The 26,618-nt window shown below is 59.0% G+C and overlaps 13 protein-coding genes across 13 annotated transcripts; 6 read left to right on the top strand and 7 right to left on the bottom strand.

The window, feature by feature from the left end:
* Positions 1 to 199: 199 nt before the first annotated feature.
* On the top strand, positions 200 to 1,596 carry BDY17DRAFT_248161 (P-loop containing nucleoside triphosphate hydrolase protein; the record flags this gene model as incomplete). The annotated part of the gene is made up of 2 exons (XM_033730884.1): positions 200 to 262; positions 340 to 1,596. 2 exons carry the CDS (start codon positions 200 to 202, stop codon positions 1,594 to 1,596), a joined length of 1,320 nt encoding a protein of 439 aa, XP_033591823.1.
* Positions 1,597 to 1,724: 128 nt separating this feature from the next.
* BDY17DRAFT_99457 (uncharacterized protein) lies at positions 1,725 to 2,942 on the bottom strand. The gene has a single exon (XM_033738921.1). The coding sequence runs from the start codon at positions 2,527 to 2,529 to the stop codon at positions 1,852 to 1,854; it is 678 nt and encodes a 225-aa protein (XP_033591822.1). The 5' UTR covers positions 2,530 to 2,942; the 3' UTR covers positions 1,725 to 1,851.
* Positions 2,775 to 4,113, bottom strand: BDY17DRAFT_246986 (pyridoxal phosphate-dependent transferase; the record flags this gene model as incomplete). Its single annotated transcript, XM_033730775.1, has 2 exons — positions 2,775 to 3,860; positions 3,925 to 4,113. 2 exons carry the CDS (start codon positions 4,111 to 4,113, stop codon positions 2,775 to 2,777), a joined length of 1,275 nt encoding a protein of 424 aa, XP_033591821.1.
* A 1,176-nt stretch (positions 4,114 to 5,289) lies between these two features.
* On the top strand, positions 5,290 to 9,730 carry BDY17DRAFT_322114 (uncharacterized protein; the record flags this gene model as incomplete). Its single annotated transcript, XM_033736756.1, has 2 exons — positions 5,290 to 8,404; positions 8,460 to 9,730. The coding sequence occupies 2 exons, from the start codon at positions 5,290 to 5,292 to the stop codon at positions 9,728 to 9,730; spliced, it is 4,386 nt and encodes a 1,461-aa protein (XP_033591820.1).
* Positions 9,731 to 9,934: 204 nt separating this feature from the next.
* BDY17DRAFT_99386 (uncharacterized protein) lies at positions 9,935 to 11,055 on the top strand. The gene has a single exon (XM_033738919.1). The coding sequence runs from the start codon at positions 10,193 to 10,195 to the stop codon at positions 10,964 to 10,966; it is 774 nt and encodes a 257-aa protein (XP_033591819.1). The 5' UTR covers positions 9,935 to 10,192; the 3' UTR covers positions 10,967 to 11,055.
* A 309-nt stretch (positions 11,056 to 11,364) lies between these two features.
* BDY17DRAFT_322113 (uncharacterized protein) lies at positions 11,365 to 11,868 on the top strand (the record flags this gene model as incomplete). The annotated part of the gene is made up of 1 exon (XM_033736755.1): positions 11,365 to 11,868. The coding sequence occupies one exon, from the start codon at positions 11,365 to 11,367 to the stop codon at positions 11,866 to 11,868; it is 504 nt and encodes a 167-aa protein (XP_033591818.1).
* An 827-nt stretch (positions 11,869 to 12,695) lies between these two features.
* Positions 12,696 to 14,081, bottom strand: BDY17DRAFT_315713 (cyclic nucleotide-binding-like protein; the record flags this gene model as incomplete). The annotated part of the gene is made up of 1 exon (XM_033735932.1): positions 12,696 to 14,081. One exon carries the CDS (start codon positions 14,079 to 14,081, stop codon positions 12,696 to 12,698), a length of 1,386 nt encoding a protein of 461 aa, XP_033591817.1.
* A 1,141-nt stretch (positions 14,082 to 15,222) lies between these two features.
* Positions 15,223 to 17,733, top strand: BDY17DRAFT_99392 (uncharacterized protein). The gene is made up of 4 exons (XM_033738920.1): positions 15,223 to 15,373; positions 15,499 to 15,634; positions 15,697 to 15,842; positions 15,902 to 17,733. The coding sequence occupies exons 1-4, from the start codon at positions 15,342 to 15,344 to the stop codon at positions 17,493 to 17,495; spliced, it is 1,908 nt and encodes a 635-aa protein (XP_033591816.1). The 5' UTR covers positions 15,223 to 15,341; the 3' UTR covers positions 17,496 to 17,733.
* A 237-nt stretch (positions 17,734 to 17,970) lies between these two features.
* BDY17DRAFT_322110 (uncharacterized protein) lies at positions 17,971 to 18,861 on the bottom strand (the record flags this gene model as incomplete). Its single annotated transcript, XM_033736754.1, has 1 exon — positions 17,971 to 18,861. One exon carries the CDS (start codon positions 18,859 to 18,861, stop codon positions 17,971 to 17,973), a length of 891 nt encoding a protein of 296 aa, XP_033591815.1.
* Positions 18,862 to 19,028: 167 nt separating this feature from the next.
* Positions 19,029 to 19,856, bottom strand: BDY17DRAFT_99349 (Pre-mRNA-splicing factor SPF27). The gene has a single exon (XM_033738918.1). It carries the CDS (start codon positions 19,823 to 19,825, stop codon positions 19,196 to 19,198), a length of 630 nt encoding a protein of 209 aa, XP_033591814.1. The 5' UTR covers positions 19,826 to 19,856; the 3' UTR covers positions 19,029 to 19,195.
* A 141-nt stretch (positions 19,857 to 19,997) lies between these two features.
* Positions 19,998 to 22,623, top strand: BDY17DRAFT_293184 (ceramidase like protein). Its single transcript, XM_033732951.1, has one exon. It carries the CDS (start codon positions 20,244 to 20,246, stop codon positions 22,596 to 22,598), a length of 2,355 nt encoding a protein of 784 aa, XP_033591813.1. The 5' UTR covers positions 19,998 to 20,243; the 3' UTR covers positions 22,599 to 22,623.
* Positions 22,624 to 22,806: 183 nt separating this feature from the next.
* Positions 22,807 to 24,324, bottom strand: BDY17DRAFT_322107 (uncharacterized protein; the record flags this gene model as incomplete). Its single annotated transcript, XM_033736753.1, has 1 exon — positions 22,807 to 24,324. The coding sequence occupies one exon, from the start codon at positions 24,322 to 24,324 to the stop codon at positions 22,807 to 22,809; it is 1,518 nt and encodes a 505-aa protein (XP_033591812.1).
* Positions 24,325 to 24,733: 409 nt separating this feature from the next.
* BDY17DRAFT_308673 (Alpha/Beta hydrolase protein) lies at positions 24,734 to 26,446 on the bottom strand (the record flags this gene model as incomplete). Its single annotated transcript, XM_033735240.1, has 2 exons — positions 24,734 to 25,640; positions 25,695 to 26,446. The coding sequence occupies 2 exons, from the start codon at positions 26,444 to 26,446 to the stop codon at positions 24,734 to 24,736; spliced, it is 1,659 nt and encodes a 552-aa protein (XP_033591811.1).
* Between the last annotated feature and the right edge of the window lie 172 nt (positions 26,447 to 26,618).

The following is a 26,618-nucleotide window of genomic DNA, read 5'->3' as shown; positions in this document are numbered from 1 at the left end:
GGAAAGTCGCGTAAAGAGGACGCGTTAATGATCGACTGCTTCGGATCGGGCCGAGGGAAGATGCGATGTGGCTTGACGTCGCAGTTCAGCCACCAGCCACCGCCCGAACCTCATGGTTCTGTCACAACTCTGTGTTCGAGCAATCATCGACCAGATCAAGCATCATTTACCCGTCTCACGCCAGCACAGCACCGCCAAGATGGGAGTCAGTGAACGCAGATTCTGGCAATGGATCCCCGACCTGATCTTCGTCACGGCGGCGGTAAGCATCCCATCGCCACCACCCAACAGTGGCCTTCTAGGCAGATTGTGGTGATAGCACACACTGACATATTACAGCCGATCCTCGCCTACTACCTCACCCGTCAAGTCATGTCCCGTCTCGACCCCGAGGTCGGCGCAAAGGCTGAAGCGCAACAAAAAGCCCTCGCAGCAAGCAGCAGGCTGCAATCCATCTTCTCCAACCACGACAGATCCACCGATGCCGAGGAACACGATCACTCCGATTCCGAGGACTCCGAGGATGAAGAGAGAGGGTCTGGGCGGAGAAGACGAAATGAAGAGCGGGATCGACGGAAGAACATCACCCTGAACACCTACGAACAAGCCATCGCAATGGAGGTCGTCTCGCCCACCGAAATTCCCGTTACCTTTGCCGACATTGGCGGTCTGGACTCGATCATCGAGGAACTCCGAGAGGCCGTCATATACCCCCTCACCATGCCGCACCTCTACTCCAATCACTCCAGCCTTCTGACCGCTCCTTCCGGTGTCCTCCTCTATGGCCCTCCCGGATGTGGAAAGACGATGCTTGCCAAAGCTCTGGCTCGCGAAAGCGGCGCCTGCTTCATCAATCTGCACATCTCTACTTTGACCGAGAAATGGTACGGAGATAGCAACAAGCTGGTTGCAGCCGTCTTTTCTCTGGCACGCAAACTCCAGCCGAGCATCGTCTTTATCGATGAGATTGATGCCGTGCTCGGCACACGGAGGACCGGAGAGCACGAAGCGAGCGCCATGGTGAAGGCCGAGTTCATGACGCACTGGGATGGTCTAACCTCCGCCACTGTACGGGAGGGAGGGCAGCGAATCTGTATCCTCGGTGCCACCAACAGGATCCAGGACATTGACGAGGCAATCCTGCGAAGAATGCCGAAGAAGTTCCCCGTCCCCCTTCCCACCGCTTCGCAACGAAGGCAAATCTTTCAACTCACACTCCGCGAAACGAAGATCGATCGAAGTAAGAGCGAGGATGGCAGTTCTGTCTTTGACTTGTCTACTCTCGTACGACTAAGCGCTGGCATGTCCGGGTCTGACATCAAAGAGGCATGCAGAGACGCGGCGATGGTGCCTGTGAGGGAGTACATCCGCATACAAAAGGAGCGAGGCGGCAGGAATATGCGCGGTATTCGAGCCGAGGCTGTACGCGGCCTACAGACAGACGACTTCTTTGGACGGAGAAAGCAGAATGCACGAAGTTTCAGGTCTCCAGATGACGACGGTGTGGATGATGAAGTCAAGAGTCAAGGCAGTGGTAGCACGGAAGAGGTGGATGATTTTGTGGATACGCCCAGCGAGCAGGTGGCAGTGAGGTGATGGAAGTGTACATTTGAAAACTCAACTCTATCTACAAGAAAGACCCTGAGGCGGACTACAAGCACCATCCCCGAGCCACCAGAACTCCTTGAAAACATCCCGACCGCATCCAGCCTAGCATCACGCCCGATAATCCCTTCGAGATCTACCGAACCATCCATCCACCCTGCATCCGGTCAAAAGCCTACAATTCACAACCATCAGCACAACAAACAACCATCAGCAGGCGCGAAGACTCACCCTCAAGACAGCGCATCAAACGCCTCCTGAAAATCCACAATCAGCCGCCCCCACAGCTCGATCATCTCCGCCATGAACGCCGCGCCCGTCTTGCGCCGGCACGCGTTGTACTGCAGGCCGCGCAGGCCGGCGAAGACGTTGGCCATGGGCAGCTCGGCGAAGTGGGCGCGCCGCTCGTAGACGTCCTACTCGTCTTTCAGGCTGGCGAAGCGGTTGTGCGTCGTCTTGTGTTTGGTGGAGGCGTTGCGGGTGAGGGAGGCGACGCTTGCTTTGCGGGTCATGGTGATTGGTTGGTTGGTTGGGTGGACTTGTGATTGATGGTTGGTTGGATGATTGATTGACGGAGGCTTGTGATTGATCTAGTTTGAGATACGACCTGGCAGAGGAAAAGGGAGGAACAGCCATTTCTATATCCCCAGGACGATCGAATTCGCTCGCGCACATCTCGACGTCGAATTCGCTCGCCCACCCTCGAGCGGATCTCCCTGAGGAGCGAAACGGCTTCGCTCGCGACGTGCGCGATGCACCCACCTGGCCGAGTGAATGGAAACTCAGCACCCCTACCGTGGAAACATACATGTCAGCGGGTCGAGGAAAGCCAGTGTGAGATATGCCTCCCGTCTGGTTGGGTGAGGACAGTCCCGGACATTTGAGGCTTGGCTGCGACGGCCAGGGGATGTCTCCCCAACTCATCTCGCCACACGAACGCGACAGAGAGCGGGCAGTTTGAACTTGAGTGGTGGGGGGTGGGTGATGAAGGCAGAAAGGAAATCGTGATATCCCGAACTTTTGGCTCGGGGTTTAATGTACATTGGATGATTCTCTTTGGCACTGACGAGTGTAAACGGATCACTTTATTTGACACGCATGCTCTCATCTCGAGTCCATGAGAGCTTTGCCCTTCTATCAGTCGCCATTCCTAGCCTCTCTATCTACCCCTACGAACTCGTCTCCCTGACCACACTGTCCACCGCCTTGGCGAAGTACTCTACATTCTTCGTGTTCAACCCGGCCATGCTGATGCGACCATTCTTGGTCATGTAGACATGCCACTGGTCGCGCAGCTTGCCCACCTGCTCCTCCGACAAGCCGGTGAAGCTGAACATGCCAATCTGCTCGGTGATGTGGTTCCACTCGCCCGGCGTGCCGAGCTGCTCGAGCTTGCCGCGCAGCGCCTTGCGCATCTCGATGATGCGGCCGCTCATGGTGCGCAGATCCTCCTCCCACTGCGCGAAGAGGGCCTTGTCGTTGAGGACGAGCGAGGCGATGCGCGCGCCGTAGGCCGGGGGGTTGGAGATTTCGGAGCGCTGCAGGATGGCGAGCTGGCTGCCGACGCGGGCGATGGTGTCCTGCGCGCTGGACGCGGGGCCGGTGACGAAGTGGAAGCAGCCGGCGCGCTCGCCGTAGAGGCCGAAGTTCTTGGCGAAGGACTGGGCGATGAGGAGCTCGAAGCCCTGCTCGATGAAGTAGTTGATGGCCCAGCCGTCTTTGGCGAGGGAGCCGGAGGCGAAGCCCTGGTATGCGCAGTCGAAGAAGGGGAAGTGCTGCTTGTCTTTGATGACCTGGGCAATCTTCTTCCATTGCTCTTGGGTGGGGTCGACGCCGGTGGGGTTATGGGCGCAGGCGTGGAGGAGGATGATGCTGCCGGAGGGGGCGGAGTTGAGGGAGGCGAGCATGGCGTCGAGGTCGAGGGCGCAGGTCTTTTTGTTGAAGTAGGGGTAGGACTTCATCTCGAGGCCGACGTTGGTGAAGATTTGGTTGTGGTTGGCCCATGTCGGCGCGCTGGCGTAGACCACCTTGGCCTCTTTGTTGGCCGGGCTGTAGAACTTGGAGAGGAAGAGGGCGCCGAGATGCACGGCACCGGTGCCGGAGATGGTCTGGACGGAGAGGACTCGCTTGTCTTTGATGGCGGGGGAGTTGGCGCCGCAGATGAGCTGCTGCGAGGCGGAAGTGAACTCGGGGAGGCCGGCAATGGGGAGGTACTCGTGGTTGAGGTTGGGGTCTTTGCGGAGGAGCTCGTCGGCCTGGGGAAGTCATGCGTTAGTGGAAGGGGATATGAGGAGGAGGATGAGCAGATCCGTCACCCACCTGCTTCACGACGGGCAACACCCAGGGCTTAGCATTGTTGTCACGGTATGCACCAATGCCCAGATCGACCTTGTTTGGATCTTGATCTCTGCGATATGCGGCAATCAGGCCAAACATGACATCTTCGGGGCCTTGGGGCACGACCTCGGGGCCAAAGGCCGAAGCGATGGCGGTGCCGTTGGTAGCCATGTGTGCGTTCAGTTGGTCAAGACGCTTGTTCAGAGGGTTGTGTGGTTGTTGCGAGGCTTTCAAGGAAGACATTGTCTCCAGCACGGCCAGCTTGCGCCCCGGACGAAACTTTTTGTCCAAGCGTTCGCTTCGGCGGGGTCGGATGCGCCCGAAAACAGGGGATGGCTCCGCTCCGTCTTCACCCGCAGCGACGCCCGAATGGATGGCGAGGGGAATGCTGCATCAAAGGGGCTTTCATGGACAGTGAGTGAGGATGGATGGACAGGACAAGCATCTCGACCAAGTTATGGAGCAGCGGCTCGGGAGAGATGCAAGCTCGATGCGGCCATGGTCGTCTTCGCCTATCCGCTACAGCCAGGTACCTTACCTGAGCTCGCTGGGGTACCCCTCCAAGTGGTCGCCTGCGAGAGGTGGATTACCCGAAGCGGATTAATCAGCTCTCACTCATCAAAGTCTACAAGTATCGATGAGTAGTATCTAGACCGTCGGGCGTGTCTAGGAGATGGAGATGGGACGATGACGGTGGTGGTGATGATGATGAGACAGTCAAGCAAATTGGTGTTGAATCAAGCTCAAATAGCAGAGCGATGCCCGCACAATGCCCATGCCCAGGCCAGACCCTCATCGAGTAGCTTCTTATTAATCAATGTACTCTCGGTTGAGGCTGGCCCGGCGTGGGGAAGTGGGACAAAGAGTGGTAGGTTTTCTTGACGTCCCGCCCAATTCGACGTCTGTACCTGACGAACGCCTCATGTTTCGGAGAGTTCTTTGATGACATCCAATCACCCTCCCCTCCCCTCCTCCTTTCCCCGTCACGCTTTCCCTTCAAAGACATTGCTTGGCGGGCGTGGGTTGGCACTGCGGGGTTGAACACGACGTGCAACGGAGGGAGTGTGGCCTCCAATTTCTTCCCCGTCTCTCCCGTGTGCGTGTGCGTGTGCGTATCGACCAGCGCATGACGCCATTACACGCTCAGAACCCAGCACCAACGACGAGTGCACGAGACCTCACGACATGCGACGATAATGCTCGACAAACGCCACGAAACCCCCTTCGCTTCCCCACATCTTGAGCATCGTGGGGCGTCATTGTACGCATTCATTCGACTTCCGGAGTGCTGGGTTTGCGGCTCGCACGTGAGATAGGCGGGGCGCCAAAGAAGGTGCAGGTGCGACCATGGCCAGTGCCAGCAGCGGCAGCAATGGGCGGAAGAGATGGACGGAGCGGAAAGAGCCAAAGGCGGCCTCGCTGGCCGATGAGTGGAAGATGGAGGAGGCGGAGCGGCGGAGCAGGAGCTCATCCATCCGACGTTCCACAGCATTTGAAACCGCACCCCCTACTGCTGCTGCTTCTCGTAGCACCATCCGGGCCTTGACCCCCGAGCACCACGATGAAGAGATGCGCGGTAATGCTGCCCGAGCCTCGTCCCGAGCGGAGAGCATCCCTTCACAAACCACCACCCCCACCCACACCACCGCCATCCTCCCGGCCTCCTCCAACTCTTCCTCCCCTTCCAGGCCTCCCAGGAAGTTGGTCAAAGATCGCGTGGCTCGTTTGAGCACGCATGGATCGTCTGGCAGTCGCAGCGGTGCGAGCTTGACTGGAATGTTGGGACGCAACACGAGCAAGAGCAAGAACCGAGACGAGGCGGAAGCGGCCGCCATAGACAATGCAGCAACTTCACCGACCTCTCGACTTCGTGCGAGAACGCTCGAGGAAACGCGGCCAGAGGCGCCTTCAGTCACCGCTGCTCGACACAGCAGGAGGATGGGCAGTCTAAACCATGTCCCCAATCCTGGCGCCGACTACTTGGCCTCGGTGCCCGCGGAAGTCTCCCCTCCCTCCGCACCGTCCATGTACCCCATGGGTATTGGAGACCACTACCCCATCGACTACGCTGGACGAAGATCGATCTCACCCACTGGCTCCAACGCCTCGGGCTCCTACAACCCAGGCCAGGGCAAATCAAGTGCGAAGCGAATACTACATCTGATGAAGACGCTGAATGGGCGCTACCAAGGCACCATGCTCTTCCGCCTCGGTTCAAACCGCACGTGGAAGAAAGGCTACTGCTATGTGGTTGGAGAGGGCGGCGCACTTATTTGTACACCTGAGACCAACAACGAATCGCCTCGGACGATCATGCCGAGTTTGAAGGGGTGCCGGGTGAAGCCTGGGATGGACGGGGCCACACCAATCCTGCAACTTGCCCTCCCACACGAAGAGCTTGGGCTTGACATCAAGCTCCTGACTCAGGTGGACTTTGATTCCTGGTATGCTGCATTCCTCCATTGGACCTCTCTGGCTTCCAGAGCTCCCAGCGCGTCCGACACCGAAACCCCCCCACTGTCTGCCGATAGCGCAGTCACCCCTCCACAGCCTCCTCCGCGTACTTCGTCAGCGAAGAAATCACGCCATCGCCACACAAACAGCGAAAAGAGCGAGCGGAGGAGATCCACTTTCAAGCCCAAGGATGCGCCGGTGATCAAGATTGGGAAGATGATATACTGGGATACCACAGCCGTGTACACCAACGCAGTTCCGCATCCTCCCCCGGATGGGGTCCGCTCGAAGTCTACCAGGCCGCCCACGCAGCGGACCCAAAGCAACACGGTCCGGCAGTGGCGACGCATCAACGGGCAGTTGCGAGAAAACGGAGAGCTGACACTCAGCTCCGACCCTGACAATAGTCTCATCTCGGTGGTACAATTGAGCCAGCTGAGCAGATGCGCCATTCAGAGGCTGGACCCAAGCGTGATGAATGATGGGTACTGCATCGCAGTGTATCCGCAGTACACTGCGACTTCTCCAGATAACCAGCTGGCTTTCGCGCGGCCCATCTTCTTGAGCCTCGAGAATCGTGTGCTGTACGAAGTCTGGTTTGTTTTACTGAGAGCCTTTACCATCCCTCAACTGTATGGTCCGAGTGCGTTTGACGATAATGGCGAGGGGAAAGACGACATTAGCCAAGAGCCGGAGAGCGCGTTCGCCACAAAGACGACAGACATGTTCCGTATGGAGCGATCTCTGAGCGTGAGGATCGTCGAGGCAAGGATGTTCCCAATTGCGAGTAATGCCGCCCTCCCAAGCCAAGGCTTCGTCGGTGCACAAACTCGAACCGCCGGCAACTCACGGTCCGAGCAATACGGTTACTACGCGGAGGTCTTGCTGGACAACGAGACGAGAGCAAAGACGACCACCAAATTCGATGGCTTAGCACCCTTGTGGGCCGAGACGTTTGACTTTTTCGATCTACCTCCTGTGCTTAACAGTGCGAGTGTGGTCGTCAAACGGCGTACCACGGATACTCACGCGCGGGAGCAGCTGGAACAGCGCGTTCAGCCGGATTTCTACTCCTCCACTGGTGAAGTCCAGGGCGTCTCGACTGGCTTCGGCTTCGATGTGGTCTGCGGCAAGGTGGAAATCTACCTGCAGGAGCTGGACGGCGAAAAAGATATTGAGAAGTGGTGGCCCATTATGAACGCGTCCCATCAACACGTCGGAGACGTTCTCATCCGGGCTCGTGCGGAGGAAGGCGTGATTCTCATGGCCCGCGACTACGAGCCTCTCGGCGAAATCCTGCGGTCATTTGAGAACAATGTGACTCTACAAATTGCGCAAATGATTCCCGCGGAATTGAAGAGCATTAGCGACACCCTACTCGATATCTTTCAAGTCTCTGGCAAAGCGAGCGAGTGGCTCATGGCGCTGATCGAGGAGGAAATCGACGGGATGCAACACAACAATAAACCGGCGACCAAGCCTCGCTTCGGTCGGCGGATGGGATCGGAGACTGGGCAGGATGTCTCCAGCCTTAGTGCCAGCCATCCTGATCGAGAAGCCATTGTGCGCGACATGAACAAGCATGCCGCCCTCGAGGCGAATCTGCTCTTCCGCGGGAATACGCTCCTCACCAAAAGCCTGGACAGTCACATGCGCCGCTTTGCCAAAGACTATCTAGAAGCGTCCTTGGGCGGCATCATCCGGGAGATCAATGCCAAGGATCCTCAGTGTGAAGTGGATCCAAGCAAGGTTGACAATCCGCACGACATGACCGGCAATTGGCGCCGACTCCTCCTGTGCACGCAAGAAGTGTGGAAATCGATTGTTGCGGCGAAGCACCGCTGCCCCCTCGAGCTGCGCGTCATCTTTCGGCACATTCGAGCCTGCGCCGAGGATCGTTATGGGGACTTTATGCGGAACATTGCTTATAGCAGCGTGTCGGGCTTTCTCTTTCTGCGCTTCTTTTGTCCGGCGATTCTGAACCCGAAGTTGTTTGGGCTGATGAATGGTATGTCATATCATCCGGATGTGGAATGAAAATACTAATGCTAACACTTCAGTAGAAGACGTCAAACCCCATGCACGCCGAGCCTGTGTTTTGATCGCAAAGTCACTCCAGACGCTCTCCAACCTTGCTTCGTTTGGAGCAAAGGAGACGTGGATGGAGCCGATGAATGCATTCCTGCTGCAGAATCGGACGAGTTTCAAGGCGCTAATCGAGGATGTGTGTACTGTTCCCAGTGCCCCCTCGGCACGGGGCTCATCTCGTGAGGGAGGCTCTTCCCCCGAAACAATCAGTGCAGAATCGAATCTCAGCTACACGACGCCCATCACCATCATGGCGCGGTTGCCACCTACGAGTCGTGAAGGCTTCCCCAGTCTACCCTTCCTTATCGACCAACCAAGAGCATACGCCGAACTTGTGCAACTGTGGCTGGAAGCGACCACCGTCGATCCCGAATCAGCAGAAACCACGGGAGCGGCGTCGAGTACCCAAGGCGAAGTGCAAGCTGCAATCCAAGCAGCTGGACCGCACCTGGCCGCCTTCCACGACATCTGCACCGCTCTGCACGCGCGCACACAAGACTGCTTGAACCGCGCCGAAAGAGCCGAGCGGCCAGACAGCGCCTCCAGCTTCCCCTGGGACGAGCTCATCGACCAACTCAAACCTGATCCGGACAACAACCCCGACGACCTATCCGATGACGCCGCGCCAACAGACCGCCACGTCGACGGGCCCTCTATTCCCCCCGGCGCCCCCATATCAGCCTTCGTCCGCATGCGCGAATGGGACATGGTCAACAACGGCACCACCCGCCTGCAAAACCAACACGCGCCCCTGCGCGGCAGCCCCGGGTGGGACCGCGAGCGCCCGCACTCCTCCGGCGTCCTCGGCAGTCTGCACGAGAGCCTGCGTCGCGCGCATCCTCAGAGCGCCGGCGGCTCCGACTCGGCGAGCGTGGGCAATAGTGCGGGCAATGCGTCGAGTGCGCCGAGCAGCGATACGGAGCACTTGGCTGATGGCACGCCTACGGCCTTACCTAGCTATGAGCGCGAGCTGCGGCATCGGGAGCGCAGGGAGGCGGCGAAGCAGCTGATTCAGCAGCATGTTGCCGCTGCTTCGCGCTCGCGGGAGGCGGAGAGGGAGGGTGGTGGTGGCGGGGGAAGTAGTGGGAGTGCAGGGACGGGCAAGAAGAAGGGACGCTCGCCGATTGTGTCTGCTTTGAGGAAGAAGAACCACAACAATAGTTTGAAGGAGAATGGGAGGGTGGGTGGTGGAGTGGCGGCGGCGGCGGCCACTGGTCCCCCGGCGGAGCATGCGGCTACGAATTAACGGTTTTGGTATGATTATGGTGCAGCTTGTGATGAGGGCGGTGGTTGTCACAAGCGACGAGCGAGAGACACGGAAGTCACGGAGGCGGCCAGGTACTTTTGCGCATCTTGCATTTGGAAGTGTCGCTCGATTTTTTGACGTGTATGATAGATAGCTGGCTTCGAATCAAGAATAGATATGCCTTTGTCACCTGCCTGCGTGCGCTATGCATGCCTTACAACACCGCACACACCCGCCGCCGCGCGATCGACCGGCTGCGGCCATTCGACGGTCTTTTTATGGAGTTCGGCCCCGCCTGCGTAGTCCTCGCCCTGCGAAGTGGACAGGCGTAGTGAGAGCCGCTTTCAGCCTTGTAGATAGGCCCGGCGCGGACCGCGTTCGTCACGGGGTGGCCAAGGGAGCTCGGCGGTGTGCACGAGATTGGCGGTAGCATACTTCCTATTCAGGCAGGGCTGTTCTGCAATGCAGGCGACGAGCTACCAACAGCTCGACCTTATCGAGAGCAGACGGGAACATACGGGCGGGAAGTGGAGGAGGACACACACGGGGGCAGCTCATCAGCAAGCTCGAGCAAGCTCGCGGCGGATCTTGGTGGCTATTCTGTTTTGTTTGTTGCTGGGGTCATCGATGCGAGGCGGCATGCGGGAGTTTATTTTCGTTCTCCAGTCCTTGTCTGCGCAGATCGAGAGAGACGGAGCAAAGGAAGCGGGTTGGGTGGTTGTCTCTTGCTGCGGTGACCGAACATTGAAATCTTGGAATGCTGGGATGATCGACGATGTTCTGGACGCTGGGATGATCGACGATGTGTTCGACGATCGCGTTGCGTGCAGGCAGGAGCCAGGAAGTACACACGCTGCGATCTGCCGCGATCGCAATCGGTCAGGCTTACTGCGTGCCCTACCAGACCGGGACAAAGCGCCGTCCGCCTTCCTAACGCGGAGCCTGCCGGAGTGCCTGGGTTGTTGCTCGGAGGTAGGGATGTGGCCTGCTGCCCCCCGTTTCGAGCTGACTTGCGTGACGAGGCGGTTTAGTAAGGCTGGCAGCCTGATGAGTCAAGGGGCGACGCTGCGCTGCAACGCTGCGAGCTACCACATTTCACTCACCCAGCCCTGGGTTGCCGCCTTCCACACGCCTTCTACTCGCCTTCCATGCATGCGGTGTGGAGGGAGATCGCGATCGGCTCTCCGCTTTGAGGGCTGCTTTGGTTCCCAGAGGATAAGGTTCCTCGTTACATGACTGAGCGTCTGTGTTTGTTGCTATTCATGATTTCCCGCGCCATGCAGGCTGCGAGGGCCAGGGCGTGCATGCTTGCTTGCTTCGAGGAGGGTGGAGGAGCTTCGGAGCATGCTGGATGGGAGGAGGCAAAAGAGATATGAATGACCGCCTCAGCACCGATCGATGATTCCACGTCATCTATCTTTCCACCCGGCCAACAACCGACCCATCACAACCCGCCGGTTCGACAAAGTATATTAAGGCCCAATAACCCCTCCCCACCATCCCACTACCACCAATCTCCAACTCTACCATGTCAGCATCCTGGGAACGCAACTTCCTCGACAAATACATCGACGCCAGCTCCCGCTCCCCCAGCCCTTCAGCAAGCAACTTCGACTCCCCTCACACCAAAAGCCATGGCCATCCTCACGGACGACACCTTTCCCACTCCGACCTCCTCCTCGCCGCGGGAAAGCAGTCGGGCGCTCGCCACGCTAAGAGCCAGCCTACCAGTCATCCTCGAAAGTAAGTGCGAGGCCGGCGCTCTGGCCGCCGCTTTGTCCTCTTTGTCTCTGTCGTCGACTTCGTCTTCGGCTTCGTCGTCGCCTGGGTCTTCGCAGCCTTCGTCTCCTCGCCCACGGTATGCCCAGCCGCGCCGCGTGCATTGGGATGCGGATATCATGGAGCTAGATGAGGGAGACGACGACGAGGTGGAGGAGCAGCGCAAAGCTCTCCCCACCGCGCAGCACCACTCATCATCCGCCCCCCCGCGAAGCCGACGAAGCCGACGGTCATCAACGACTCTGCGCGGGCAGCAGGAACGACAAGCTCGCGCCCCAGCACCGCCTACGAGCCGCTACTTCCAGCAGAAGAAGCGGAGCAGCGGCAGCAATCCACACCTGCAGACGCCGAAGCCGTGATGTCTCGGCTGGGCCCCCCGGAAGCCGCCGGATCGCTCAGCCTTGTGGACTGGGCTGGTCAGGGGTTTATTGGAATTGAGGCGGCTCGTCGCGGAATTGAGCTTGCTCTTTCATTCCCCCTCCTACGGTTGGCCTGCAGGCCAGTTGTTACTTCATCGGGCAAGCACCGTGCCTTACATTACACCTCGGGTGCACGGAGGGAATCGGATAGAGGTTGACGGGATGGATGGCGGGGAGACTACAAAAGTTTGTCACGATGATCCACGATATCTACGACGTCTATGACCACTCCGGGAGAGCATGGGGCGTGCTGGTGGCGCATTTGATTAATCAGATATATATAACCCAGAGAGAGAGAGAGAGGGCTAGGGAGACGGGAATAGCTAGCTCACCGAAAAGTTGAATCGCTTACACATGATTACTTTACCCCGTTACCAAAGAAGTCAAAGGTGTCTTTTGCTTTTGCGTACTTCCCTCCTCTCACAACGCTGTTACTTCACGTAAGACGACTGGGAGATGTGTGAAGGAAGATGCAAGACCAGTAGCAAAACGAGTACCAGGTAGGTCAAAAGGTATCTAGCCATTCACCAAGCTAACTCTGCTCCCTTGCCATCACTCTCGCACATACACACTGCACCCCTCGCTCTCGCACATTTATTGCCTCCATGCTTCCAAGAAAGAGAATATAACCCGTGACATGTGTAGAGCAGCTTCCTGAGTGTTGCTCTACTTCTTCCTTCCCTTGCCGGCGAACGCATGGCCTCCGTCACCTCACACACAGCATCCTCTCGATAGCGTAATTCGCAGAGTACAGACACTCGAGACGCTCATCTCAGCGGGTCTACGCTGTCCTCCAGCTTCCTCGGATCGTCCCGGCGCATGATGTTCTCCACGGGCCCCAACAACCTCTGGAAGCCGTCCTTGCCCAGCGTCGCGACCTTGACCTCCGAAGTGCTCATCACACTCGCCGCGCGAGGCTGGTCTTCCAACAAGGCCAACTCGCCAAAGTAGTCGCCCTTCTTGTAGTGCTTGACGGGCTGGTCGACACCACGCTTGTACGCGTCGGCCTCGCCGCTCTCGAGCATGTAGAACTTGTCGCCCACGTCGCCCTCGGTGATGATGGTGCTGCCGGCCGGGTACTTGCTGGTCTCGAGGGCGTCGGCAATCTTGCTGCGCTCGTAGGAGGTGAGGTCCTTGAGCAGCGGCACCTCTTCCAGGAAGGACTCGTACATACGGCGGCGCTGGAAGGCGCTGTCCATGACGATGCGGCGGAAGGTGACGCGGTCGAGCTGCCACAGCACGCTGGGCTCGGTGGAGACGACGGTGGCGGCGCGGGGCGCGTTGTACATGAGCGCCAGCTCGCCGAAGGAGGTGCCGGGTCCATTCGTGGCCACTTTGTTGCCCAAGCCAGCCGGGCCGGCCTCGGCCTTGCCAGTGGAGGAGACGTAGATGTCAAAGGTGCCCTGCTCGACAACGTAGAAGTAGTCGCCCGCGTCACCCTGTTCAATCACTCGCACGTCTTTGGCGGGCACCTTGCGCTCTTGCAATGCTCCGAGCACTTGGGCAGATTGCTCGTCATCCAAGTGGGAGAAGAGGAAGTTGTGGCTGACGGCGGTGCGCAGGCGGGCGACCTGGTCGGGGGTTTTGGCGTAGTAGGGTGCCTTCCAATTGGCGTCGTCGGCGGAGGCGGGGGCGAGGGATTCGGCGGAGACGGAAGTGCGGCGGTTCATGTTGTAGTTGCTGGGGAAAGATTGGGGATGATCCATGGCACCGGCGGAGACGGATGCCGGAGGGTCCTGGCCTCGCGAGGACGCGGGCGCACCGAAGCCGAAGTTGCCAAAATTGCCAAAGGCGCCGCCGCCGCCGCTCGAGTTGTTGTCCATGTTCCTGGCGGGGTTGGCGTTGTTGGCGGTGGGGGAGAAGGGGCCGGAGGCAGAGGTGGGGGAAGTGATGTCGTGTTCCTCCTCTTCTGCCACCGAGGCCATGCCAGCGGCGGCAGCAGTGTTACCAAAGGGATTGCTGCCAGGGAAGTTGCTGGCGGGCATGCCCGGGGTGTTGGCGTGGCGCTGCGACAGGCGGAACTCGGCGCGCTGGCTCTCGAGGCGGCGCTGGAAGAAGGTGGCACAGAACTGGAGGATGTCGTCGGGCTGCTGCTTCTTCACTTCGCGATCGAGGGCGGAGATTTCGTTGCGATAGTCACTGGGCAGCGACATTGGCGGAGATGGGAGAGGGGAGAGGGGGGAAGAGAGCAGTGAGAGATGGGTAGGTTTGAGGGAGATGCGGTGTCAGGTGGGAGGTGTGGGTGGGCAGGGTGGAGTCCTGGCGGGTGCGGCTGCAGGGTTTCTTGGATGCTGTGGGGTGGAGAGGGGTGGAGCTTCCACCTTTCGCGGGCTGGCTTTGGCTGGCTGGCTGGCTGGCTGAGGATGACAGCTCGAGCGTCGCACGGGCAGAGCGCTTCGAGGGGGTTTTGGGTCGGGCAGGGCGAGGTGTAGGCAGCGGATAGAGCGAGGAGGGGTCGAGTCGAGTCCAGCCAAGCCAAGCAAGCGGTGACAACAGGGCTGAGCTTGTACTCGTGAGGGGTGCGTGCGGAGGAGAGAAGGGGGGTTGGTTTACTTGGGATGGACGATGCAGGGAAGCTTGACGCACTTCTGGAAGATTGCCCGATTCATGCGGCACGGCACGAGGAAGGAGCGAGGGACAGGTGGTGGTGGTGCATTCGCATGAGGAAGGTGCGAGTCTGTAGCTTGTCTACTTCACAACTCCTCGCATCTTATTACTACATGAACCTGACAGTCACAGATCTCTCATTACAGACGACGAGGCAGGCATTGCTGGGGCGGCGCACTGATCTTTCGCGGCTGAAAGTGGCAGGCAGCTTCCATCTTTGCTGTGCCCATACTCCCGCCTTCCACAGACCGAGAAAGAGCAGAAGACGACCATTTACTACACTCGACCTTCAACCCAAGGCAGAGACATGGTCCTCGAGCGTATCTTGCCGAACCGCCGTCCTCCTCGGTGGGGAGATGAGACAGCAACCGCCGTTGCGATGAGAGAGATTCTCGGACGTCATGTGAGCCGAGCGGAGCTGGGCCAGAAAGCATCCCGCCATCTCTCGCACGCCGTCTGTGCTGCGCCGGCCCCCCTTCAAAAGCTCCCGAGCTCCAGGTGTCCGTCGCACACACTCTTTCGTCATCCTTGCCTCCCTCCATCCTATACGCTGCTGTGTAGGGAACATCTCTTCCGCTCCACCCCATCCTACCCTTGTCCGCTCCCTTCTCTGTCGCCGTGCGCGTCGTATTCATCCCGCGACACCGTCAGTGCTTTTCATTTTGACTTCTCAGCCGCCCGCCTCCCACCAGCAGCTGCGCGTCGCATCGCATCCTCCTCTCCTCCGCCCTCCACACCACCGCCGCCTCTCGCAACTCCGCTGCCACGCACCGTCCTAATTCCTATCCGCCCTCCTCCTTGTCGCCATGGGGAGCTTAGGTACCTACCGTTTCAAATGGTAAGTCCGCGCGGCAGTCCACTCGCCCTTCGCCCGATCAGTCCATCGGAGTTCGCCCAGGCAGCGACATCATCTCTTCACCTGTGTCTCGCGCCGCGTATGTGCTGACGCGGTTCTCTGTGCAGGCCTCATGCCGCCGAAGAGGTCATCGTCACCGGCACCTTTGACAACTGGGCCAAGAGCATCAAGTTGGACAAGAAGAACTGGGTGCACGAGAAGACCGTGGAGATCCCCCACACCAAAGACGAGATTCTGTATAAAGTGCGTGCGCATTCTACCCCTGCATATCTCCCCCTTGCGTCCTGCTCACTCTCATGGCACAGTTCGTCGTCAACGGCCAGTGGAGAACGGATCCGTCGCACGCCATCAAGAGGGACCATGAAGGCAACGAGAACAACGTCCTCGATCCTGAAGACATTCTTCCCGCTGCCGCCGGTGGCATGATCACCACCGTCGCACCAGGCGCAACGTAAGTCTTGCATCCACACCGATTACTCCATCTCCCCTCCCGCTAATCCACTCGTCCAGCACCGCTGCTCTCGCTGGCGCACAGCCTCTCACCAACGCCACCAAGGACATGCCCGGTGCATTCCCCAGCACCCCCATGGAATCAGGCCCGGTCCCCACGCTACAAGATCGCACCGTTGGTGTCAACCCCCTCCCGGCCACCGCGGGCGCTGGTAACCCCATCAGTCTGCAGCCGGGTGAGAAAGTGCCCGACCCTAGCACCTTTACCAGCAACACCATTGCGAGCACCGTGACTACCGACAAGGCTTCCTACGAAAGAGGTGCAGGCGGTGTGACGCGGTCCTCGCCAGACAAAGTGGATGACTCTGCTGCACACTTCGGCCGACCAGCAGCGGGCGGCACCATCATCCCCGAATCAAGCTTGCCCATGGGCAACAGCGGTCAAAAGGATGTCACCGACCCGACCATCTCCTCTGCCGGTCCAGGCAGCACCACCGCCGCTCTCGCAGGACAGCAACCCATCCAGCCCCGCGGCGAGCCGCAAGTGATTAGCAAAGATGCGGACGCCAACAAGGGCCAGGGAATTGCAGGCTACGCCGCAGCAGGCGTCGGAGCTGCCGGTGTAGCTGTAGCAGGCGCGGCCGTGGCTGCCAACAAGCTAGTCAAAGACAAGACCGGCAAGGATCCCGTCAGCTCGCTCCCGCAAAGCGCTCAGGACGCAATTCACCAGAACGCCGAATCCTCCAACCTTCCGGAGAAGGTGGGCGCCGAGCGCGACACCGCTACGACTGTGCCCTCGGAAGTCAAGGACTCCTTGAAGGAGGCGGGCCAGGCACCAGAAGCCGCGTCGAATGCCACCGCAGTGCAGGAGAAGAGCACGGTGGAGAAGGAGCTGTTGTCCAAGGTTCCCGAGACGAATGCTCAAGGCGCCCCAGCACCCACGCAGAGCGCCACCACTGCAGCCAACGCCCCGACCACCACCTCATCGACTGGAGCGCCGCAGCTCGGCGATCCCGTTGCAGGCGGATTGGCACCGATCAACTTGAACGACAAAGCCGCCCCGACCGCAGTGGCAGGAGGATTGGCGCCGACCACGCTGAACTACAAGCCCGATGCGACTGCCGGTTCGGCGCCGACCACCCTAGACTACAAGGCCGCCCCGACGGCCGTGGCAGGAGGTTTGGCCCCAACCACGCTGAGCGACAAGCCCCAAGGTTCCACCGGCGCGGCCTCGACCGCAGCCCCCACGGCCGTAGCAGGAGGTTTGGCCCCCACAACCCTGAGCGACAAGCCCCAAGGTTCCACCGGCGCGGCCTCGACCGCAGCTCCCACGGCCGTAGCAGGAGGTTTGGCCCCCACAACCCTGAGCGACACGCCCCAAGTCACCACCGGCGTGGCCTCGGGCGCCGCTCCCGCAACGAGCACTCCCAGCCATCCGTCCGCCACCACCGCCGCCCACACCAGCAACGTGGCCAGCACGCCTCACAAGGACTCGACGACGACGACTCCCACCCCGGCCGTCCTGCCGACGCACCAGGGTACGCCGACCAAGAGTTCCGCCGGCGGCAGCTCGCCGTCCACGCCCACGAGCAAGACGAACAAGCGACGGAGCTTCATGCAGAAGATCAAGGACAAGCTTCATCACAAGGACTAGAGGAGCAGGCATCCCTTGCGGATGCTGCAAAAGAACAAGAGAGTCGTTTGTGTCCAATTGTATATAAATCTTGCGTTCATTCGGGTTTGGCTCTTGTCGTGTTTGCTCGAGGTTGACGGGGATGAGGGGTTGGATTTAGTGTGTGCGGGTTTCCGTTTCGATTATACCACTTCTGCGCGACGGTGTGTGTTGTTCATATCGAAAGCATGATGTGTGCTGAAGGGGTTGGACAGGGTAGGATAGGATTGGGTAGTGTGTAATGGAAAGTGTCTTTTTATCGATTGGTGCCGTCTTGGTGTCTGTTTCACTTGCTCATGATGGATGTGCTCTTTGATTGCTGGGAAGAGACGATTACGTTCTCCATCATTAGACATTCACCCCATATCTCTCTCCATCTACCGAGTTACACATTATCCTTCTCCTCTTCCTCGCAGACCACCCATAATCCCATCAACGTCCAACAACCATGGCCTCCTCACTGCCCCAACTCCACCACCCACCTCCCATCCTCCCCCCGCCCAATCCCCACCGCGCCCCACCCCTCATCCACCATCGTCTCGAACACTATTCGCAGATGACACGGACAATCGTCAGCAGCGTGGTGCTCCGGCGTGTGCGCGTACGCATGCGGCGCCCCGACGCCGCCCCGCGCTTCCATCGCGAACAAGTGCCGCTTGTACTTGCCGCCGTACCAGAGCTCGCCGCAGGCTAGGGCGCCCATTCGGGGCGGGCTCACGAGGCGGGCGGAGCGGGCGCCGCTGGGGGTCATGACTACTACCACTTGGTTGGGGGTGGGGTGGGAGGTGTTGTCTGTGCTTGTTGGTGGGGGGTTGCTGTCGGTGCTTGAGGGCGGGTAGAAAGAGGCGGTGTGCAGGGTGTCTTCTTTGAAGAGCGTGTCGGCGTGGTCTTGCGCGTGGCGGGTTAGGAGGGGACACAGGCGGAGGGGGTGTTTGCCTTCAGCGTGACGGGAGGAGTTGATGGAAGTGAAGAGCGCTGTTTTCTCCTTCTCAATGAGCGCCGTGTCTTTTCGCTTTGCTTCGTCTTCGGCGTGCGTGGCGTAGCATTTCACGCTGTAGCCTGTTGCTGCTGGCGGGCGGTGCACAGGTTGGGCGGCGGCGTAGGCGGCAATGGCTGCTGCGGCGGCCGCTGCTTCGAATGCCGCTGCCTCGTGCAGGGTGAAGTTGCGTTCGTCGGGCTCGAGGGGCTCGCGTCGGGCTTTCTTGCTGAGTTGCGAGCGCTTGAGGAGACGGCGGGCGTTGCTTTGGCCCAGGCCCAGACAGGCGTGTTGATATGGACGCATGTCGGGCGGGGAGGCGGTGCGGGAGCGGAGGGAGGCGTTGAAGGAGGAGAAGCGGGTGAGGGGCATGTTTCCGCCGCGTTGGAGACGGTGATGTTGATGCTGATGGGGTGGAGTGGGGTGGCCGCGTGGCTAGCGATGGTGATGCCCAAGAGCACGATGGAGGTGGGTGGTGTGTTTCATCCTACGTGCAGGGTGGGGATTCGGTGGTCGTTCTTGCCCTGCCCGGGTTGCCCCGCGTGACTGCGTGTGTATCCCACCTCGTCGAAGCGTGTTCTTTCCGGACGTGTGCATGGCAGGAGCTCCACGTGGTGCACATGGCGCCCTGGGCCATCTCGAAAGAGAGTCGGTATGCGCGTGCACACACTCTCGAGGCTGAGCTTGGTCGATTGAATGGCACTCCTCATGATGCCACAGCGGCAGCCGCACGCTTCCTCTCCAACATCTCCTGCTTAAGCCCCGCCACAGCAGCCTGAGTCTCAATCATCCTCCCCACCCCCTTCCTCCACGTCTCCTCCAGACTCTGCATCTCGCCCGCCACATTCTCCTGCGCGACCCGCCGAGCCTGCGCCACTTGCTCCAACTCCAGCTTCGACGCCTCCACCTCCCTCTCCAGACTCCTCAGAATGTCCTCTAATTGGCTGTTTGCAATGAGCCATGCATTCTTGCCGTACGTCTCCAGCAAGCCTAGATTGATCTCCCGTCCGCGAAGGTACTCCACGCTCGCATACGCTTGGGCGAGTGTCGCCTTCCACGCTTCCAGATTGCCCTTTTCCGGAGCGTCGAGGGCCTCGTAGCGAGTGAGATCAATGCCACCTGCCTTCGCCCCTCCCGTTGCCAAGCGGGCATGCTCTGCAGTGATCAATTCGGAGAAGGCGGGCGCATCAAAAGCTGGAAGAGAAGGATGCAGAGACGTCTGATTTTCCGCCGACACTTCTGCTTGGATCAAAGCGTTGGCCGATTCCATTGCTTCCGGGGACGGCGCCGCGTCTATGTATGGCAGCGCGTCTGCTGTGCTTTGAATCAACGGCATCTTGGCACCCGTGGCTTTGCTTGAGGAATTTTTGTTGTGAAGTCGTTGTTTGAGAATCTTCAAAGATCAGCACTGCAAGTCTCCGTGCTCAAAGTTACAGTGTCAATCCCAGGTGTACGCACGGCGTTATTTACTTGCCTTTATTGGCAGGAGCCGTGACGACGCATCACATCTCGTCTCATCAACGTTGGCCGTCGCATGATTCTCTCACTAGCTAATCAACCACCTCTAGATCATCCAGGACTTTGAGCATCTAACACCGACGTCGTCTTGCCTGCTTGGACTCATCTGGAATCTTGCACGTCCAATTCTACGGCCAGCCCGGAAGGGCCACGGCTGCGCTCGTCTTTGACTGCCTTGGATCTGGACAAGACTCATTTCGTAATTGCTAGAGTCTCTGCGACTCCATCTGGCGGATATGGCTCGATCAAATTTGCATTCCGCTTTGCTGGCTGGGCTCTTGATCACTTTATCGTCATTCGCCCTTCTGTTCTCATTCGGCGGCTCCGGATCTACTACTTGGCTCTGGAGCTGGAAGGGTCCGTTACTTGGCACTGGCACAACCTATGCTCCTCAAAATAAAGGCACACAATATCTTCTGGGAGTCGGCAAGGCAGACATCACCGGGCCAGTGGTGGAGATCAACTTCATGGGCTACGCCAACACCAGCCAGGTTGGGAGCGGGCTGCGGCAGAGATTGTACTCGCGAGCATTCATCATTGGCCACACGGACGATCCAACTCAGCGTTTCATCTACCTCAACCTCGACACTCAGGCAGGAGATACCGCCGTCCGCTATGGCGTCCTTGATGTCCTCTCTAAACTCGGCGCGGAGTACTCCGTATACGGCCAGCACAATGTCGCCGTGGTGGGCACGCATTCCCACAGCGGACCTGGAGCTTGGTTGAATTATCTGCTGCCACAGATCACCAGCAAAGGATTCTACAAGCCTTCTTATCAAGCCATTGTTGATGGAACAGTGGCTTCGATCAAGCTAGCACATGCCAACCTCGCACCTGGCCACCTCAGCGTAGGCGTAATCCAACTTGAGGATGCGAATATCAACAGGAGTCCATACGCATATCTCCAGAACCCTGCCGAGGAGCGGGCGCTATATACCAGTAATGTGGACAAGAACCTCACCCTTCTGCGCTTCACCCACAGCACGGATTCCGGGGAGCGCAACATTGGGATGCTCAATTGGTTCGCTGTCCACGGCACGAGTATGCTAGGCAACAACTCGATGGTGACAGGAGACAACAAAGGCGTCGCCGCGTGGATGTTTGAGCAATCGATGAATGATCCTACCTTCGTCGCCGGGTTTAGCCAAGCAAATGTGGGTGACACCTCTCCGAATACTCTCGGTGCATATTGCGAGTATGGTCCACAAGCCGGCGAGTCATGTGACTTCGAGACGAGCCTTTGTAAGACTTCAGGAGGCAAGAATGCTTCTCAACCGTGCCACGGTCGAGGACCATATTTTGGCCTCCACGACGGCGGCGCAGCGTCAAATTACGAAATCGGGAGGCGTCAATTCGACGCTGCAAAACGACTGTTCGACACTCCCTCGGCATTCACACCCATCACTGGGAACGTTGTCAAAAGCTTGCATCATTTCGTCGAGTTGAGCAACTACCGCTTTCCCTTACCAAACGGAACAATGGTGAAGACCTGTCCTGCTGCACTCGGCTATTCATTCGCAGCCGGAACGACAGATGGGCCTGGAGCCTTCGACTTCAAGCAAGGCCAACCTAACGATCCTCATGCCAATCCATTGTGGTCGGTAGTCGGTGGCGCGCTGCATAGCCCCAACGAGACTCAAATCGCCTGTCACGGCGTGAAGCCGATCCTACTAGATGTTGGCGAAACGAACACGCCATACCCCTGGTCACCCAACATCGTCGACATCCAGCTGTTCCGCGTGGGCCAGTTGTTCATCATCGTCTCGCCGGGCGAAGCAACGACCATGTCCGGCAGACGCTGGCGAAACGCAGTCCACCAGCACGCCGCCTCCAACTTCACCGACATCACCGACGCCGGCGTGGACCCCGTCGTAGTCCTCGGCGGCCCCGCAAACTCCTACACCCACTACATCACCACGCCAGAAGAGTACTCGGTGCAACGCTACGAAGGCGCCTCCACCCTCTACGGCCCACACACACTCAATGCCTACCTCAACCTAACTCTCACCGCACTCCCACACCTCAGCACCAACACCTCCCACCTCCCGCCCCTCGCCCCCGGCCCTTCACCACCCTGGCTAATCGAAAAAGCCCTCACCTTCATCAACCCCGTCATAGTCGACAACGCCGGCTTCCTCAGGTCTTTCGGCGACCAAGTCACCGCTCCGAGTACAGCGTACACTCCCGGCGCGAACATCTCCGCCTCTTTCGTCGCCGCGAACCCGCGGAATAATTTCCATTTGGGCGGCACGTTCGCTGCTGTCGAGAAGTTCGATTCCGATACGTCGACTTGGGTGCAGATTCGAGACGATAGTGATTGGAGTCTCGTTTTTCAGTGGAAGCGAACGTCGACGGTGCTGGGGACTAGCGAGGCGACGATTAGTTGGGAGACGGAGTGGGAGACTGGCGCCTGGAGGCCGGAGAGTGGTGATGGTCTGCTAAAGGCGCAGGAGAAGGAGCGAGATCTTACTGAGGAGAAGACTGCTTCGCTGCAGGGGCGGTATAGGATCAAGTACTATGGCGATGCCAAGTCTCTTGGAGGGACGATTACGCCGTTTGAGGGGACGAGTGCGGAGTTTACGATTTCATGAGCATGATTGGAAGGTGTGGTGGTGTAATGACCTGTGATCTGTGTATGTATGTAATACTCCAAACAAGCGCGCTATATGAGCGAAGAAACCGCGTCCGCCAGAGTCTGCCCAAAGTCCTGTCCTCTCGAGCTGTTCATCCCGACCCTCAAACCACTCTGCCTTTGTTCTCCTCATCAAGCCCCGTGCCCTACCCTATCTTCGAGAGACTTCACCCCGAAGCAGTCGCCGACCGCCTATCCCGACACCCAAGCGTAGCCGCATGCTTACGCTGCGCAGCCGTGACAGACCTCGGCGAAGCCTTGTAGCCCCTCGGCGAAGGCCCCGTGGCGCCCCCAGCTGGGCCTTGCGGAACAGCGAACCTGGACGCCATGAGGCCGCCGTTGTACCTAGCCCTGGGAACCAACTGGGTGGTCTTCGCCTCGGGGTGTGTAGGGCGAGGAGGCGAGGAAGTAGCGGGAGGCGTGGCCTTGGCTTGTGCTGCGTTGGCGATTTGAGCGAGGGGGTGCTCGCCGGCGGCGATGAAGGCGTTCTTCGGGCTCAGGATGGTCTTGGGAGTGCTCGTGGTGACACTGTGGCTGTTGGAAGCTGGGGAAGGGGTAGCGTTGTCGGTGTCGGCTTTGTCGATTGACGACGAGGCGACTGGAGCTGATGCTGAAGCAGGGGCTGGTGCTGGGATGAGCGGCTCAAAGTCTATGAGGTCGACTTCGATGCTGCCCGAAGGGACCACGCGCACGCTTGTCGGCACCTCTTTGACCTCAACCGGGCGGACGGGCTTCGTCACGCTCGCGGTGACCTTGCTCACCGCGCGCGGGACCACAGGAACAGCAGTGAGCTTCACACTCGCAGCCTCAGACACACTGCTCCCCCTCGACGACGAAGCAGAAGAAACCCCATCCACCCCATCAAGCACTCTCCCCCCCGTCCTCGCCCAACCAAAAGGCCTCTCACCAGCAGCACCCCCACCCCTCTCCCCCTCCGCAGGAAGTCTAACAACCACATTCCTCTCCGCCCACCACTTCGGCACCCCGCGAAACCCAATCTTCAACAGCGTCGCGCGGTCCGGCATCTCGTGTCTATACCGACAGCCCTGCTGCGTATAATCGCACTCCCCGTGCCGGATCCAGTGGCTGCAGTACGTCTTCTTCTCGGGGTCGGGCAGCGCGCCAGAGGGCGGGATGGGTTTGCGGGAGTCCGGGATGTAGCCGATTTTGGCGGCGGTGCTGGCGCCTGCGTCTGTGTCGAGGATGGCGTTTATGATTGATTGCGCGGTTGGGGTTGGGGTTGGTTTCGGGGTGGAGCGCCAGGTTGTTGCTGTTTCGTGGGCGGCGGGAGTTGGGCGGGGGCTGTCGTACGACGAGTGGCAGGAGTGAGTGGTTGTGATCGCTCGGCGGGTGGTTTCATCAGGGGCGGCAGATGGTGCAGTCATCGACGCCAGCGTGGTCGGGCTTCGAAGTGCCGGCGTGCTGAGAGGTTGAGTCGAAGCCACCAGTTTGAACGTCAAGCCGGTAGAAGGCAGCTCGCCGACGGATGTAAGAGCAAAGACCTGGTCGGAGTTGAGGGCACGAGGGACGCCTTGCAGCTTGACATCGAGGGGCAGTTCGTCGGCGGGGATCAGCGGCACGAGCGCCCCGTTGGTTCTGGTGATATAGAAGTAGAGACGCGGAGTAGTTGGGCCTTGCATGCTGACGGTTGGTGGAGGAGGCTGGCACAAGGCTGGCTTGCTCATGATGGAGTTGTGCGATGAGGTGGTGGCAGAGGCTGGTGAGCGGTGATCCGATCGTCAGAGGAGTGTTGGGAGGATGTTGGAGAGAGATGCTGAATGAGTGCCATGTGCGGCGCCTGTTAAATATATCAGCGATGGCAAGATGTTTGGTGAATGGAGGGATGTTTGGTGAATGCGTGGCACAGCTTGTCAGTTTGTGCGAGACAAACATTCACGCAAGGCTGCCACGACTGACATGCAAGCATGTCTCACGGCCGGCGGGGTTTGATTTGCATGGAATTGTGCGATGGTCGCAGTGGCTGAAAGAGTTTCTCGTCATTATACCATGCGCTGCGCTGCGCCTCTCCGTCCAGATCGCTTCCCACGCCCGGAAAGCCGCAGCTGTCTCATACGCACATACCCGCCCGGCATGCTACAGCTTGGCCTTGATGGGCGCGCTGCCAGACGCATGGAGGAAATCCCACAGTCTCAACCCCTCTTCCCACCGATTGTCAACCCACACATCCGTCTCACCATCAGCCGTGAGGCGCATCACCTCTTTGACACCCTTCGTTTGCCACTCGCCGTCGTCACCATGTACAAAGGCGGCAAAGACCTTGTTCCACGGGGCCAGAAACTGCTTCTCCGCTTCCAGCAAACCCTCGCCGTAGTCCAGCCCCCAGAACCAGATGGCCATGTCGGTGGCGTGCGTCACACCCCATTCGCGCGGGAAGATGCCGTCTACACACTCTGCGCGCCAATTGAAGCGATAGCGGAGCACGTCTTTGCCGAACTCGAGGCCTCCGAGCTGGAGGGCGCGATGGAAGCCGCGTTCCAGGTGGTGCACTTGCATGTCCGCGTAGATGCGGCCAAACAGATCTTGCCAGCCCTTGACGCCCGGGGGTAAAGACTTGCCCTCCCCGCAGTAGTGCAGCATTAGTTTGTCCACGACGGCTTCGGGGTAGTCGCCGATGAGGCGTGTGCGGACGGCGTCAAAGGTTGCCGCCGGCGTCCTCCATGCTTCGTAGAGGTTATGCTCGTCTCTGCACTCGCCATTCATCAGCTTCATCCCTCGCTTCTTCATGCGCTTGCCGAAGTCTCCTCGGTTGATGTTGGCCAACAAGTCTGCGGAAACGAAGGCATTGTCTGTGGTCGCTCGGAACTCGGAGATCTTCAACTTGTTCTGCACGTCTACCAGTTCTTGCGCAGATACCGAGCGGAGCTTCGCGAGCTTCTCTTCCGCCGTGAGCGACAGAGGAATGCGCAACGCTGTGAGCAACTCCTCAAACTGAGCTTGGTGATCCGCAGGCGTCCTTGGTTGCACGCCGGGAGAGTTGGACCTGTGTCGTGCATTAGTCCAACCAATCATCGAACAAGGCATGCGTTGTACGTACCACATGATGGTGCGCTTGATGACGGCCTTCTCATCCGACACAAAGTACAGTTCATGAGCCAACTGATGGAACGCACTATGCGAGCCGGCCGAATACCCTCCAACGGTGATGTTGTCCGCATCACCTCCAAAGAACCCAATATTCTTCGCCGTCCATTCCAAAGCACAGCGTTGATCCCAGAAGCCCATGTTCCCACTCGCTTCACCGTCCGCTTGGGCCTCAGCATGCAATTCTTTGCCGGAGAGGAATCCAAACAAGTTCAGGCGGTATCCAGGCATCACAACGATAGCGTTCAGCGCCGTCTCACTGAGAAGCGGCGTCATCGCCTCAGGCGTCATATTGGGACCACCCCATTGAAGGAAGCCGCCGTGAATGTAGAAGAAGACGGGCCATCCTTTCGCGGGACGCTGTCGGTTCGCCGGGAGGTAGATGTTGAGTTGCAGACAGTCTTCATCCCACTTCGATCGATCGGACGGCCCCAGGCCGTCAGGCTGAGGACATGTTGCTGAATAGTGCGTGAAGCGGCCGGGACTGACGCGCGTGCCATAGCGATAGTGATCTGGCAATGGTCTTGGCTTGCGGAATCGATGGGGTCCTACTGGCGGTAGGGCGTATGGAATGCCGCCGAAGTACTGCAGTAGCGGTTTGTTTCTGGCGCCATTGGTTTGGTGGGAGATGGTGAGTCCTTCGAGGTATCCGATCTCGCCTGCTGCGTGAATGAACGATTCTTGGTGGAACTGCTGTTTAGGCATGTTGATTAGCGAGTGCTCTTCCCTCGTCACCCTCACGAATTACACATCGATCGAATGGGGGGTGGTGTTGTTGTTGTGGTGAGCAATGGTAAGGTAAGCAGCGAGGTAGTCGGAAAGTCTGTACGACCGATGTCGGCGTCAGCGAGGGTTCCGTTTGACGACCTTACGAGCA

The sequence above is a fragment of the Neohortaea acidophila genome (genome assembly GCF_010093505.1).
Source record: "Neohortaea acidophila strain CBS 113389 unplaced genomic scaffold BDY17scaffold_3, whole genome shotgun sequence".
Lineage (NCBI taxonomy): Eukaryota > Fungi > Ascomycota > Dothideomycetes > Mycosphaerellales > Teratosphaeriaceae > Neohortaea > Neohortaea acidophila.
The sequence above is the reverse complement of the archived record's forward strand: the minus strand, read 5'-3'. Positions and strand labels throughout refer to the sequence as shown.

Coding starts and splice junctions, on each gene's coding strand:
- BDY17DRAFT_99349 (XM_033738918.1), bottom strand. CDS start 19,825: ATGCCGTTGATTCAAAGCACAGCAGACGCGCTGCCATACATAGACGCG.
- BDY17DRAFT_99392 (XM_033738920.1), top strand. CDS start 15,342: ATGGGGAGCTTAGGTACCTACCGTTTCAAATG. Junction 15,374..15,498: donor GGTACCTACCGTTTCAAATG/GTAAGTCCGCGC, acceptor TTCTCTGTGCAG/GCCTCATGCCGCCGAAGAGG. Junction 15,843..15,901: donor ACCGTCGCACCAGGCGCAAC/GTAAGTCTTGCA, acceptor CCACTCGTCCAG/CACCGCTGCTCTCGCTGGCG.
- BDY17DRAFT_99386 (XM_033738919.1), top strand. CDS start 10,193: ATGCAGGCGACGAGCTACCAACAGCTCGACCTTATCGAGAGCAGACGG.
- BDY17DRAFT_99457 (XM_033738921.1), bottom strand. CDS start 2,529: ATGAGTTGGGGAGACATCCCCTGGCCGTCGCAGCCAAGCCTCAAATGT.
- BDY17DRAFT_293184 (XM_033732951.1), top strand. CDS start 20,244: ATGGCTCGATCAAATTTGCATTCCGCTTTGCTGGCTGGGCTCTTGATC.